The sequence below is a fragment of the Cydia amplana genome, chromosome 11, assembly GCF_948474715.1.
Source record: "Cydia amplana chromosome 11, ilCydAmpl1.1, whole genome shotgun sequence".
NCBI classification, from domain to species: Eukaryota; Metazoa; Arthropoda; class Insecta; order Lepidoptera; family Tortricidae; genus Cydia; species Cydia amplana.
Window position 1 is genome coordinate 16759593 of NC_086079.1, and position 15836 is coordinate 16775428.

The 15836-nt window shown below is 38.9% G+C and overlaps 2 protein-coding genes across 3 annotated transcripts in view; one reads left to right on the plus strand and one right to left on the minus strand.

Moving 5' to 3' along the window:
• Positions 1-15836, plus strand: part of LOC134652106 (mitochondrial cardiolipin hydrolase-like) — a 226602-nt gene that overhangs the window by 21978 nt on the left and 188788 nt on the right. The gene's annotated exons all lie outside the window — the stretch shown is intronic.
• LOC134652346 (uncharacterized) lies at positions 3883-4758 on the minus strand. The gene has a single exon (XM_063507518.1). It carries the CDS (start codon positions 4756-4758, stop codon positions 3883-3885), a length of 876 nt encoding a protein of 291 aa, XP_063363588.1.

Consider the following 15836-nt stretch of genomic DNA (forward strand, 5'->3'; position numbering starts at 1 on the left):
TGTCCGTAGCCCATTGTAGTTAGTGTGATGACCAGTTAGACAATTAAATAAGTAAAAAAATGTATATGACACGCGCTGCGTGTTGACTGCACACAAAGTCAAGATTCTCAATATTGCATAATAAATGACAAATGATGGTCTTATAAAACATTAAATTCATGACACGATAATTAGTAAAAAAAATTGCATCAACAGATTTCTTATAGTCTAAAGTACATTTTTACAATTTGTATATCAGCAATTTCTATCGCTAATGTTAGTCAGCCAGTACCGTTGCGATTATCGCTTAGCGATGTTGTACTATAAACATTGCATCATTGACCTACCATGATAGATAAGAAAAATAATGCTTGTTTCGACCGAAGAATAAATAAATGTGTAAACCTCGTTAATAATGTAAAATTTCGCCATTATAACGCATTTTACGACTTAAAAGTATATGATACCTAACTAGGGTGCGGAACATCATGTTTCAGAGTCCGGCTTTAAACTGATTATATTAGTTAATAACTTTGAATGTAGTCTTCCACCCTTTGTGAAATGACTACTGATGCTACTTTTCGGAAGCAGAAAGTTTCTACCCCCGGGGTCCAGGCTCCTTCCAGGAGATACTAAATTAAGCAAGGTAGCGAACCCGTATTTCATGTTTTCCTAGAAATCTCATAACTATGACACACAACAAAGATGTGTCCTACGCGAACTAAGTATATCCAGCTAATCTGCGAATCTATTCGTCTATTAAAAATCTGACCGGCCTATTAATAACTCTGCCACTTCTAGTGGTGCGCGGTCTCGTGTTAGCTTCGCTTTCGCTTTGCGCTGTAGTGGAGTCGCCTACTTTAGTATTAGTATTCGCGGTATCGTCGGCGTTATTGTTCCATACGTAAGCTGGCTTCAACCTATCAATTGAAATGCGAGCTTGCCTGTTTGGAAATTGGATGAGAAATACTTTATCGTTTCTTTCTAAAACTTTGTAGGGTCCCGTATAGGGTGGTTGTAAAGATCTCCTCACGGTGTCATCCCTGACGAAAACGTATCGACATGATGCTAATTCCTTATGTACAAATAAAATGCGGTTGTTACGTGATCCCGCAGATACCGGTTTGTACTGAGATATTGTTTCTCGGATTTTATCTACTAAATTACCCGGATCGCTGGGTTCCGTGGGGCTTGTGTCAAAGAAATCCCCAGGTAAACGTAGCGTACGTCCGAACAACATCTCTGCAGCACTTACGTCATTATCGCTTCGTCCTGCCGCGCGCAGGCCTAGCATGACGGTCGGCAATTCGTCCTCCCACGAGGTATTGTTCATTCTGGCCATTAGTGCTGCTTTCAAACTCCTGTGGAAACGCTCTACCTTCGAATTGCTCTGAGGGTGGAAAGGGGTGGTTCTAACTCTATTTATACCTAACAAATTCGATAGCTCTCTAAATAGGTTACTTTCAAATTGACGTCCTTGATCTGTTGTGAGCTGTGACGGACAACCGTAACGCGCGATCCACCCGCTAAACACCGTCTTAGCTACTACTTCGGCTGTCATGTCCGCTATTGGAAAAGCTTCCGGCCAGCTAGTACGCCTATCTATTATTGTCACTAGGTAACGATTTCCATGTGGAGATGTCGGGAGCGGCCCGACCAGGTCTACATGGATATGCGACAGCCTATCAGCGTTTTCAAAGGTACCCAACTCAGAAACAGTGTGTCGGGTGACTTTCGCCTTTTGACAAGGTATACACGCTCTGGCCCAACGACTTACGTCTTTATTCATGCCAGGCCAAAAGAACTTTCGACACACCATTTTGCGAGTAGTGCGTACTCCAGGGTGACTTAGACAATGGACGCTTTCGAACGCGGTGCGTCTAAACTTTTCGGGCAAATACGGCCTTACTTCCTTCGACGATATTTCGCAATATACAGCCTTTTGACAATTCGGTATTGCGAGTAATTTTATGTTTATAGTATCGTTTCCGTCGCGCCGGTCTGATTGCGTCATGCTCGCTAGGTAGTCGTCTAGTGCTTGCTCGTCGGCGAGTTCCGTGTAATTGATAGCGGTTGGGCAAACAATGGTCTCTATGCGGGATAGCGTATCCGCCACAACGTTATCCTTCCCGCTTATGTGACGAATATCCGTAGTGAACTCGCTGATGAACATTAAATGTCTCGTACGTCGCGGCGTTTCACTACTACTTTTCCCTATATTTTCGAACGCATGACACAAAGGTTTGTGGTCTGTATAAACTATCAGTGGCCTGCCCTCGAATGACTTGCGAAAATGTTTCATTGATAAATAAATGCCTAACAGTTCTAAGTCATATGCGGAATAACTTTTCTGGGCCTTCGTTAGTTTTTTTGAAAAGAATCCTAACGGTTCCCATTTTCCATGTACTAACTGATGTAACGCAGAACCCGCACAGTTAGATGACGCGTCGGACATTAAAGCTAAAACTGCGTCAGACCTAGGGTGGGACAGCGTAACGGCTTTTTTAAGGCCCACTTTACACTGTTCGAACGCCTCTTCGGTCTCGCTTGTCCAAATTATAGGTGTCCTATCTCGCTTTTTTGTGTTGACTAAGTATTGGTCGAGTTTAGCCTGCATTGTCGCTGCTCCAGGGACGTGAGAGCGATAAAAGTTAAGCATTCCCAAAAACCTACGTAATTGTTCTACGTTTTGTGGTTTTGGGTAGTCGGCTATAGCTTGTACTTTTTCTTCTAAGGGCCTAATGCCCGTGGTAGTTACTTCATGTCCAAGGAACTCTAGTTTCGATTGCCCAAAACTACACTTGGCTAAATTAATCGTTATGCCGTATTTGTCGAAACGCTCGAAAACTAGTCTAAGATGATCCCTATGCTGCGCCTCATTATCGCTCGCGATAAGAATGTCATCTAAGTAGTTAAACAAGAAGTCGAGACCTTCCAGGACTGAACTGTTCATGAACCGCTGGAATGTTTGTGCAGCACAACGAAGACCAAATGACATAACCGGAAATTCGAATAACCCGAAAGGGGTAATTATGGCGGTTTTCTCAACATCCTGCTTAGCTACTGGGATGCAGTGGTACGCCCTATTTATGTCTAATTTGGAAAATATTTTTTTGCCTGCCAATATAAATGTAAAATCATGCAATCTAGGTATCGGGTATCTGTCAGGTTTTGTTTGTGCATTTAACGCACGGTAATCCCCGCAAGGGCGAATTTCGCCGTTTTTCTTAGTCACTACTGTTAAAGGACTGGCCCATTGACTTTTGCTAGGCCTGCAAATGCCTAATTCCTGCATACGACGAAATTCCTCCTTGACTTTTTTATACCTGTCAGGTGGCAGTGGTCTAGACCGGGCAAATGTTGGTGAACCGGTCGTTTCGATATGGTGCACAACACTATGCGTGGGCGTTTCCTTGTATGTCGGTGGCTTAGTTATGCTAGGAAACCGCAATAACAAATCACAATACGGATGATTACCGTTGACAGTGTTAATAGTCGGTTGATTGCTACGCACGGTGGGTGCAGTTATATTAAGAAATGTCACAAGGTCATGCAATTTATGTTCTGATAAATTTACTACTAATTTATGATAACTCAGAAAATCGGCTCCTAGTATTGGCTGTCTAACATCGGCTACGACAAATTCCCATCGATATGGCCTACGTAATTTTAGATCTAAAGTTAAAACTTTCACACCATATGTTCTAATCTCCGAGCCGTTTGCTGCAAACAGTTTAAGATCAGAGCACTCACCCGCGCGATGTTTGTTATGAGCTGGTAGTAGTGAAATGTCAGCACCTGTGTCCACCAAAAATCGTAGTCCACTGTTCAAGTCTGTTACACATAAACGACGGCTTGGTGTGATAGTACAGATCTCCGTCTTTGTTGCGCTCTGTACTATCCCTACTGGTTTTCCGACTGCCTCTCGGTCCATGCGCAAGGTTGACGACACTTGGTGGCGGCGGTCCCGAAGCGGAAGTGGTAGTAACAAAGCCAATCTGGTTTTCTGGCCTTGCTGTGATGGCGCGAAATGCTCCTTGGCCTGGATGCTGACCGGCCTCCACGGCCTCTCCTTCCGAAGTTGCGGATCCTTGGCCTTGACCGTTCAAGGTCCATCATTCTAACGCTTAACTTGGCAATCTCTGCCAGTATCACAGCTGTGTCGCCTGCTCCGGAACCCCTTGGCGAAGTTCTGCGTGCTGCGCTATGTGTAGGTGTCTCTACCACCGCAACGTGGGTCTTGGTTGCTTCTGCTACCTCGTCAGCTATGTTAGCTAATGTGTCTAGGTCTGTCTCTCTGGAAGCAACTAATACCGCCCGCACTGTTGTGGGTAGATGGTTCTGCCACATTATGCGTAGAGTGTCGTCTGGGAAACTACCCTTCGCTAGGTTTCGCATCTTAACTAACAGGTGTGATGGTTTCTGGTCCCCTAAATCCATTTCACTAAGTACCTTCTCAATCTGCCTGTTCTTGGAGTCCTCTAATGTCGTTAGCAGCTTGCTCTTCAAGGCCTGGTACTTATTCGTCTCGGGTGGTTTGGTGAGGAAGTCCGTCAGACGCAAAATAACTTCCTTTGGTAGTTTTGAGACTACCATGTCGAATTTTGCGTCGTCGCCTATCTTCTGTGGCGTCAAAACGGCCTCCGTGCGTATAAACCATACTCTGGGCTGATCGACCCAGAAGTCTGGAATACGGCTCGACACCGAGATCGCCATGACCTCAGTTGCTGGCGCTGTTAACTCGGCCGCGTCGGTTTTCGTCTCGTCGGCTCCACCCATTGTTGGTCACTACACTTTGCACGATAAAGTCTACAAGTCTAAATCAAATTGTCTTTGTATAACTTTCACTTTTTAGTTCAATCTATCACACGTCGGAAGGTCACCAGTTTAGAAGTAGTTGTTCTACTTCTATATATAATAGCTGGGTGACCTATTTGGTATGGAATGATAATCACTTTAAGAATTATTAACTCCGTATATTAAAACAATCAAGTTGATCGTACAAAGGTTCGAGCGGGACTGGCGTCCCGAGTTCCTTAAAGCTATACCTAAGCTTTTGGCTAGTCAGCTCATATCGCGGTGCACGCGCACTTGAATATGAGCTGACCTAGCTAAACTGTTCCTATATGTTATAATCGCAATTAAAATAAATATACCTACTCAATAAATTTCCCACCAATACACAAACAACTTATTTACAAGGAACCCTTTAACATCCGAAACGAGATGCACTTTACAATATTTTTTCCCCGCGCGATCTGATTCTGATCGCAACCATTGTAACTCCGATTGTATTCAAGGAGCAATCCTCTCTCAAAACGACGTAACTCCCACCAACTGTAACCACATTTACGCCCTTCTAAAAACGTATTGACGAGAAATTTAAAATGCACTTTTCTTAGGCAAATTGCGATTTCCTATTTGCGATGTTCTGGGGTATGAGTGTGGGAACGGGGCACAATGAGGGATTTAAACCGGGTTTTGAATTTTTTGCCGTTTAGCTGGAAACAGTAATTCGGGTTGAATGTTTTTTGATGGCTTGTTTTCATTTGTTTGCGTTTTACGCGTCTTTTCTAGTTTAGTATATGTAGTTTTTGTGGTTATTAGCTGAGCCCCAAATTCTAACTTCAAATGACTATTAGTTTTTCTTTAAAAAATTATTAAGACCCAAAGTAATAAACTTTTTAGGAGGACCACTAACAGTTTAAGAGCGCTTTCGCAAGAAAAGTAGAAATAATGCAAAATTGATGATATTTCTCAATGAAATTCAGGACTTTACGCTAATTATTTAGAAAAAATGAGTATTTGTTCCAGTAAAAGAGTATTCTTATCTTTAGGAATATTGTTGTAAATATTAGAAAAAGGACTTATTACATTATTTGATTTATAAGGTTATATTATAAGAAAATCGTGATCGCTTCAACTGCACCATCATAACACATATTTACGCTACAAGAAATAAGAAACCCTACCAAATAGGCTACGTTTTAAAAGTTAAGCCACTATCCCAACTCACCGCACGTACGGACGATAAAGCGGGCATTTCAGCACATGGGTCCGTTAGGGATGCCACGAAAAGTGGCTTTCGCCGAATACTGAATATTCGGCCACGCTCTTGGCTTCAGCGCCGAATATTCGACAACATTTGTGGAGCCACTTATATGAAAACTGGCGTGAACAAGCGTGCCGCACGCCGTCGAGGTCCTCGAGGCATCACTTTTCTCAGTGAATTCAGCACTGAGTTAGAATCGCCTCCAAAGAACTCCGTCACACAGGCGCGTTTTCCGGGCGGGGCGTGAGCGGGGCGCGCCGCTTTTACATATAAAACGCTCACGCCCCGAAGCGTTAAATTTGCTAAGGTTATCTACTAATGCTACAAGCCCATTTTAACAACTTCTCAATAAATACGTTTCAAGTTTAATATAATATTGGGCGGTACATTTTAATTGGGTCTTTTTAATTTAAGTCAAGTATACTATTTGGCTGAATAGTGAAAAATTTTCCGAATTTGCCGAATACCGAATAGATGTCCAATATTCGTAGCATCTCTAGTCCATTCGACATCTACCTTTTATAAAAGGTCGGATTATAGTCGTTTAAGTGTGTCGGTTGGACCCTTTTCTGTAAACGATCCGTTATTTGAAGATTTACTCTTAAACGCCTCTCCATACCCAATCGGATCGGAACCCTACTATGCTAAACAAGGTTTTGCTGTAATTTGTTTTGGTTAGCCTATTTTATTCGCTTTGTGATTGTCCTGGTTCTATAAGGGGATAAAAGGATGCAACACCCTTGTTGCTTAATATTGGTTGCTGAAACAAATTTAGTTTTGTATATTTAAAATACATCAGGTTTTATCACCGACACATTGAAGGCGTGGAGCGATTGTGTCTCGTGAATACGATGAAACGATTTGCTTCGCCTTTCTTCATACTTATCTCGAAGGAGAAATTTTAAATATCATAAATGAATACGAGTATTAAAAAATAAAATAAAAAAAATAAATATTACACGTCTTCTTTTGGACCACCATTTTAAAAAGTTATAGTTCGAGGACAAAATTCACACACTGAATTTTAATTAAAATCTTTAAGTCAGAAACACTGAATTTTAGAATGATAAACACTTAGATACATTACCCATAAAGGTTCCGTCACACAGGCGCGTTTTCCGGGCGGGTCGTGATCGTTTTATATAAAAGCGGCGCGCCCCGCTCACGCCCCGCGTGTAAAACGCGCCTGTGTAACGAAGCCTTTACATAGAGAAATAAATAAGCTTACACGCTTACAGTGCTTACTCCATACGTTTTAAGTGAGCCTTGCTAAAACTTATTTGTAATAAAATTTAAGCTTAATAAGTATTAAGTTAAGCGAGCTATAAGCTTAATAATAATACATTTTACCATACCTCCCATACAACTTATTATTTACTAGCTTTTGCCCGCGGCTTCGCACGCGCAGGAGAGTTTATTAATTTTAGACGCCCATTTCAACCCTTTAGGGGATGAATTTTGAAAAATCCTTTCTTAGTTTCTTAGACCCCTAGACCTTATAAGGAACCTACTTGCGTGCGTTGATTTAAGTCAGTCAGTCAGGTCTTTCACGTTTATATAATATACATATAGATTAAGTAAGAAAACTGATCTATGCGACTTGCGAATTTAACCACTAAAATATTTGCACATCGTGTGAAAGACGTATTAATAATAACGACATCTTTATTTTCATAAAATTAGTAACGCTTGTTTATTATTGTCCCGGGACACGTCTTAAACTTTTAGTATCCATTAAAGAGAATGAAGCAGTGAAATTAAAATTTACGACATACGGCCTAAGACTTTCAAGTGGTGCTAACTGTATGTATATCGACTATATCGTCCTCAATAGAGTCGAAATACACGTGAAAAAACGTTACCATTCTAAGAAATTAACGACAATGAAAAGGATGTACAGTCTCGGATTTACTTGCAACTTTGTTATTAAGCACAAATCATATCCTACGGTGGAATTTCTACCTGTTAACCATGATTTGTATAAGGAACATCGTAAAATAAATATCGGTTTAAAGATTCTTTATACTAATAAGAATGTACAATTCACTTATAATGACAACATAAATATATTATGTATTTAATTTACTCCTTTAGAGAAAAACACTAAATAAAAATTAGAGGTAGTAAGTAGTTATATTAATATTTTGTCGATATGTTCAAGTATTATCCCTGCTAATATCATAAATACGAATGTAAATATGTTTGTCTGTTGTCTTCATTCTTACCGTTGAACCGATACCGAAATTGAATACGGTAAATAATACAAAATTTTATCTAGATTTATTCAGGTATATAAAATGTATATATATTTATTTCGAACTTTTATTAAGACATTATTTATTGTAGTTGCTTTAAAAGTGCCGACGATGGACATAACATAATTTTCGTCACGAAAATCATTATTCTACGACGAAACGCGGCCTGAAGCTAGTTTAAAGGTTCCGTCACACAGGCGCGTTTTCCGGGCGGGGCGTGATCGTTTTATATGTAAAAGCAGCGCGCCCCGCTCACGCCCTGCCCGGAAAACGCGCCTGTGTGACGAAGCCTTTAAAAATTTAATAGCGATACTACAGTATATTTTGCACACATAAGCGTAGACAAAGAATTACCTAGAAATGTAGTAAATGGCGTGTGAGCGGGCACTTGACTTTCACATTAGCAATGACACAGCCATTTCAAAAAGGCTGCCAACCCATAACCTTCACCCCTAATTTAATTCCAACCGTCTCCTCCGAGCACTATTCGAGTCACGCATACCTATACTAGTCTAGTGAGGGTAGTTTTAGTTTTAATCTGAGTGGAATGGCCGTTTATAACGACTGCACGTCTGAATTATGGACCAATAAACAAGTCAGTTTTAATGCGTCGTGGACTACCCCTTCTGAGGCTGGGGCAAAGTCTGGCCATGCAAGTGCGGAAATTTCATGTTGTCGCGATCGTGCGACGGAAATATTCGTCGATCTGATTTGGCTGAAACATTAAGCAAAAGCAGAATATGCTGCACATTGTAGTTTCGTGACTTATTAATTTGTAATTCGTTTATCATCCTTATTATTTCTAGAAGTAATTACTTCTTGTCTGTTATGAATTTTAGTATTTTTTTGCATTTTTAACGAGAACAATTTTTTCTTTTTGTAAAGGTTATTAGAGTCGGACTAAGCTATCACTGCCCGAACTTTGCAATAACAAAGGTATAATCATAGGTAGTCAATATAAACATCAGATCTCTATGAAAACATGACGTTTGTAAAGATACTATACCACACTTTGTTCTGTCAAAGTCGGTACAGCGATTTTCTTGATCTTTAATTAATTCTAAGTATTCTAATAGCTGAAAAGTCTTCGGTATTTATTTTCTGACAAATATATCAAAAGTTGATTTTATCTTATACCTTTAAACGAGAAATTCTTGTTATATTCCATATATATATATATTTCGGGTATCTCGGAAATGGCTCTAATGATTCCGATGACATTTGCTTTAAGGGAATCTCCTATTCGGGAGCGAAAAATCGATCTAGCTAGGTCTTATCTCTGGAAAAACGCGCATTTTTGAGATTCTTATGTTTTCCGAGCAAAGCCCGATCTTCCAGATATTGTCTATTAAACTTCAAAATAACTTCAACACACCCAGTTAAACTCGTCTATTACGTGACTCATACTGATTTCCTTTTTAACTGCAAATGAGTTCTAGCTGACAGGTTTTGTTAAGTTGTTACGGCCGTGTGGAATGGCTTGCAGCTGCACGTGCATCTGCTGATACTAATATAGTTAGTCGAGGAAAAATGCACTGTGTATGAAGTTTATTTATAAATTTTATAACATCTTTAGGGCATGTCCACATTTGATGCAGAGTCGGCGGTGAGGCCGGTGAGCTATATGCCGTCGTGTAAACTTATCACACTCGATATCGGATTAGTTTTTACATTATCGGATACAATGTACGACCAGTACGACCACAAGGAAGCATAATGTAAAAAGTGACTTTTTAGGGTTCTGTCTTTCACCAGGCTGTATCTCATGAATCGTGATAGCTAGGCAGTTGAAGTTTTCACAGATGTATGTATTTCTGTTGCCGCTATAGCAACAAATACTAAAAACATTCAAGTGGAGCTCCCCAACAAACGCGATTTTTTTTGCCGTTTTTTGTGCTATGGTACGGAACTCTTAGTGCGCGAGTCCGACTCGCACTTGGCCGGTTTTTTGTAATAAAAGGACTCGTTAACATGGACTCTAACTCTAGCAGCTGTTCTCCAATTAATGTTCCGACACACACCGCGCGTTTTCCGGGCGGGGCGTAAGCGTTTTATATGTAAAAACGGCGCGGCCACCTTACACCCCGCCCGGAAAACGCGCCTGTGTGGCGAAGCCTTTAGGCGCAATATAAAAACTTATTAGGGCAATATTTCTAAAAAAAAATTATCTTTATTTGACATTCAAGACTACTACCTATACACTCGATTCACTTTATTAATTCATAGTCTAGCGCGTTAGTTTACTCGCATCATAAAATTGACACTGATCTAATACGCTTGAATGTATTATTCACACGACAATATTAACGTCTTTGCCTTTAATTGGTCTAGCACTCACCCCATGTTTCACCCTCTTTTATTGCTGCGATCGACCTGAACATTGCCAATTCGTACTTTTCACCTTGCTTCCCTCTCTGAAAACTAGAGGGCGCTATAAGTCTTTAAACACAGTGTTCCATTATGTTTATCTCTGAAAAATGCAACTTTATATGTGATTTTTATAGGCTTTTAATTCCTTTTTGAGAAATGCTCCCCTATGATGTGATTAGGGGAAAATTCATGGGGGTAAAATATTTTATTGTGCTTAAAATGTAAAATATGTTCTCGTGCCTTTAACCTTCGTACGTTGTCTACAGGATAATCTGTATTGTCTACTGTAGCAATTTAAATCATATTTATTGTTAATTCAATTTTCAATATGCAGAATCATAGAAATGAAGCGAGCGAAGCTACAAACTAGCAGTTTGTTATTAGGTATGTAGTTTTTTATTTATTTTTGTACAAGCCTGGCTTGTCCACACAAATATCGTAATGCCCCACAAGAAGCTAGACATATCAATTTATTTAAGACAATCGTATCTATAAGTGACCAATCACAGCTCTTGTTTAGCAGCGGGAAATTAGGTACAACTGAGGTAATGTAGGCAATGATTGTATGGCTTAAAGACACAAATTATCGTGAAAAAGATGTGTGTGCGTCACTATGGTATAATCGAAAATGCGCGTTTTCCCAGAGATAAGACCTAGCTAGATCGATTTTTCGCCCCCAAAAACCCCCATATAGCAAATTTCATCGAAATCGTTAGAGCCGTTTCCGAGATCCCCGAAATATATATATATATAAATAAATAAATAAATAAACAAGAATTGCTCGTTTAAAGGTATTAGATTAGATAACCACGTTTCATTTTTAACACCACACTAAGTATCAAAATAATATGAGTGCCGTATCGCTTCGGGGCGGTCTATGGTCCTACACTACCAAAACGTAATATCTAGAATATCAGTGACATTAAATTTGAACCTTAATACTATGACGATACCGGTTGTTTTTCAATATGAATGTTGTACTGGCACGTGCTAACGCTCGAGCTGGCGGGTTTGCGATAATAGAGACAATGGCCTTTGTTTGAAAGATTATGGTTCGAAGCGAAAAGTTCACCTCAGAAGAGCCATACTATACTTTTTATATTATACCAATGTTTAGAGAAAGTTCATGGTCGTTTTACTCTTTTTTTGCTGAAAATTGAGGCAAAAACTTTTTTTGAAGGCAGTCCCGAAAGTACCGAAAATATCGGGAAATCCCGGTTCCAGTTTTGCCTGGTACCGAAAATCCCGGTTCTTTTAAACAGTACCGGTTCTGCAATCCCTAGGTACAACTTGTACTTGTACGATACGTTCTACAATTAGATTTCAAAATGAGTTACTGCTCTTATCTGTCATATCTGTCGTAATAGACGTGTTTTGTTAGTGAGTTAACCTTCTGTACCTAGTACTATTATTTATTCTGCGGCGTAGGGCCATCGGAATGTGTTCCGTAAATATTTACGTTTTACGTGGATGCTCGGTTTGCCGACCGCTCCAATAGATCACGATTTGTGGATACTGTTTAACAGGGACCACTTTCGTTCGAACCTTTAAAGTCTGTTACTGGTTTGTTTGATATGTTATCTCAACGTATCTCGCTTTTACCAATATGTATGTATGAGCGAGCCGCAAGATGTCAGAATGACATGAAATTGACATCAGTTACTTTTCGAAAATCCTGGAGGCCTACCAGGATTTTCGAAAAAACTGTGTTTGGAAGTCATATGCGGCCTAGATAGGCAAAGTTAGGAGTATTTGAACTGAGAAATTACACAAGACCGTCCCAGAAGAGCAAAAGAATCTAGTAATTTCGGTTTCGTGATTATACCTAGGTCAAGTCGGGTCCAAGATACTAACTAACCCCCTTGTACATAAAACTTATCAACCTCTTACAAACCTCTGTTAAATTTGATCTTATTAATTCTAACAAACAGAAATGTAAGAATGAAGAAAATTAAACAGAAATAGGGACAAACGGTTATTAACGGTTTGTTTGAATTGACAAAAACATTTATCAAGAGCCATTTTAGTTCCTGCATTAATATTTTAGCAAGTCTATCCTAAGTAAGTCGAGCAAGTTTAGCAAATAAAACTTTCTTTCTTATTTCGGTTTCTTTATTGGTACATATTTATAATGCTCGGCCGACCGTTCTGCAACGCTCAATTTCTTCTTAGAAGTATGAATTACCTCAATTTTCCATTCACTGAGCCGTTCAAACAAAACAATACGACACGTCATCCATCAAAGATCGACCATCCCCTATTCATAAACTCTTCAAGCAAAAATACCGCCTTGCAAATAATAAAACCACAATAACATGCATTCGGAAAGAGTTTTAACACAAAGACACAAGTCTCAACATAGCTTGATTAGACTGTGTTGTTTTTTTAGCAATACCATTCCTGGTTCTACCTGCATCGTCTTATGCATGTTAAGTGGTTGGGGTGAAAGATAATTGACAAATTCGACAGCGCCATGTTGTTTTCCGAAGCCTGGGGTTACTTTATTTGGCACTCGACACGCGTGCTGGCGATTTGAGCAGTTCTCGAGTGTTTTAAGCTATCAATTCGTGTCATTTAATTCATGCATTTTGACGGTCACCCTAGTCTTTATCTTGGCGGAGATATATTTAAAATCGATTGTTTTGGAGCGCACGTCGCATTCATTTGTCTCCTGCTTGGGTGTAACTGTTTATTTTTGTTCATTAGGATGGTTTTAGGAATGTTCCTGACAGTAACGGTCTTTAATGGTAGTCTTTATGCCTTTGCAATAAGGTTTTCTAATAGCCAGTTCATATTGTTGACAATGATAAATAGACAATAGACAATTATTCTGAGGGTATAGATAGGTTCCTAAGCTTTTATTTTTTAAACAATTAAGTACCTTTTGCGTTACCGAAATGAAAAAAACGAACATTATTCTTATACCTAAATGACGCCCAAAATTTCAAAGATAAGCAAAACTTCACCGGAAAGCGCTTCAAAAAAACAATGTAAGTACTAAGTACGACTCAAATTACCCCCAAGTATGTGATAACACGCGCGAATTCGCCGAAACAATGGATCAGATAACAACCCAAACAGTAGCTTGCAAAGTGGCAAAAACTCGCAAATTAATAAGAAAAAATAAACAAATTAATTTAGGTTTAGTTTACAGATTGCGAGATTGTTCCGCTGAGGGCGCCGGGTGTTATAAATTGTGTTTATTTATGTAATGAGATACTGTGCAACATTGACGCATGCTACAAGGAAATGTAATAAAAGTTTACTCTTTCATTCATTAAAATCGATTTACAGTCAGTATGTGTAGAACGACTTAACTATAGAATTGACGGGTGACAAAAGATGTCTTAATAATTAATAAAGAGTAATAGAGGTATAGCGGTAAAAATATGTCAAAGAAGACCGACAAATCTTCGGCAAGTTTGATTTTTAATTTGTCTGAAATACTATGTTATTCTGACTGCAATTACTACGAAACAAATCATATCATTTTTAAGGAATATTTTGATTAAAAGCATAAAGGCATCCAATGCCCAGGGCACTGGTGGGGAAATTCAGTTCCAACGGCTATTTATAAGCAACTAAGAACCCTAACCTACCTCTACCCAATTAGAAAAACATGGCTTAAAGATTAATAATGTTCACACGCATGGTGCGTCTTTTAAGAACTACATAGTTGTAGCACAGCGTCTCGCCTACCTTACCCTAAACAAGACATTGCAGCAATTAAGGTGACGGTAGAGGTGGGTAAATTTTCAGATTCTGTCAATTTACCCCATTTCACACACAAGCGCACTTCACGCACACTACCTCACTTTACTGGGACAGGTCATTGACCCATCAAGTTTTTTTAAGATAGCGTTTTGAGTTTAGTGTTAACCACTGACCTCTTTTGAGGAACAGAAACTGTAAAAACGTTCCATTGAAAGAAGAAAGAGAAACAATACATTAAATCTTGCTCTCCTTGTCTGTTTATGTCACACGTGACGTATTTAAATTCTAATTTAATTCATTTGATTGTTAACTATCTTCTGCATATTATGGCTTTGTCGAGATACGCGTTTTGTAAAGTTAAACCGAATAAACCCAGATGTCATTAAGTCAGATGTAAAATGTTATTTACTACTCTATACGGTTATTCATAAGGCGAAAAATCAATTCAATTAAAAATTTAAATAAATAAAGTTTCGGCAGGGTGGAAATTTAATTAAGGCCGACAAAATAAAATTTAATAATATATGTCGGCTGATGTACCCCTAAGATCTTTACAGATTTACTTGTACGAGTATCGTATATTCGCTATTTATTTTGCTATTAAATTTATAAAATTAAAATAAATAATTAAATATTATACTGGCATTCCACCGCTATTATTTCAGTGCTGAACTGATTATCTTCGATCGTAGCCTTGATGATGTAGTTGTACTTACACTTACGGCGGTAGGAGCGGCAATGAACCCCGCGCAGCGTAGAACGAGAGGTGCGTTGGGATAAGTGCATATACATATAATTCTTCGTGCGTCTGTCTGTCTGTCCGTCCGTCTGTCACAGTCTATTTTCTCCGAAACTACTGGACCAATTCAGTTGAAATTTGGCACACATATGTAAATTTGGCACACAAATGTAAATTTGTGACCCAAAGATGGACGTGTAACGTAAATAAAATGTATTTTAGAGAATTTGAAATACGGTAGCCATTTTTGGGGGGGGTAAATTAAAAAATTAAAAAATATGTTTTTTAAACTATATAGTGTTACATATCAAATAAAAGAGCTCATTGTAAGAATCTCAAACATATATTTTTTTTATAATTTTAGGATTAATAGTTCAGCAGTTATTCATGAAAATAGGCAAAAAATGATCATTCTCCGCCCACTTTCTCCGAAACAACTGGATCTAAAATTTTGAAAAAAATACACAAAGTAGTTCTTTACCTATATATGTCAGGAAAATCTATAAGAAATGTGCAGTCAAGCGTGAGACGGACTTAATATACGGAACCCTTAGAATGCGAGTCCGACTCGCACTTGTTTTTGTTTAGCTCTTATTAGGTTTAAGGAGTTTTATGAGTGAAAAAAGAAGTTTTTTGTTTTATGTGCCCGCGTTATTGCCGATCGATTGTGTTTTAAACGATAATTAGACAAAAAAACTTGTTTTTCACCCAACGAATGTAGATCCCC

Coding starts and splice junctions, on each gene's coding strand:
- LOC134652346 (XM_063507518.1), bottom strand. CDS start 4,758: ATGGGTGGAGCCGACGAGACGAAAACCGACGCGGCCGAGTTAACAGCG.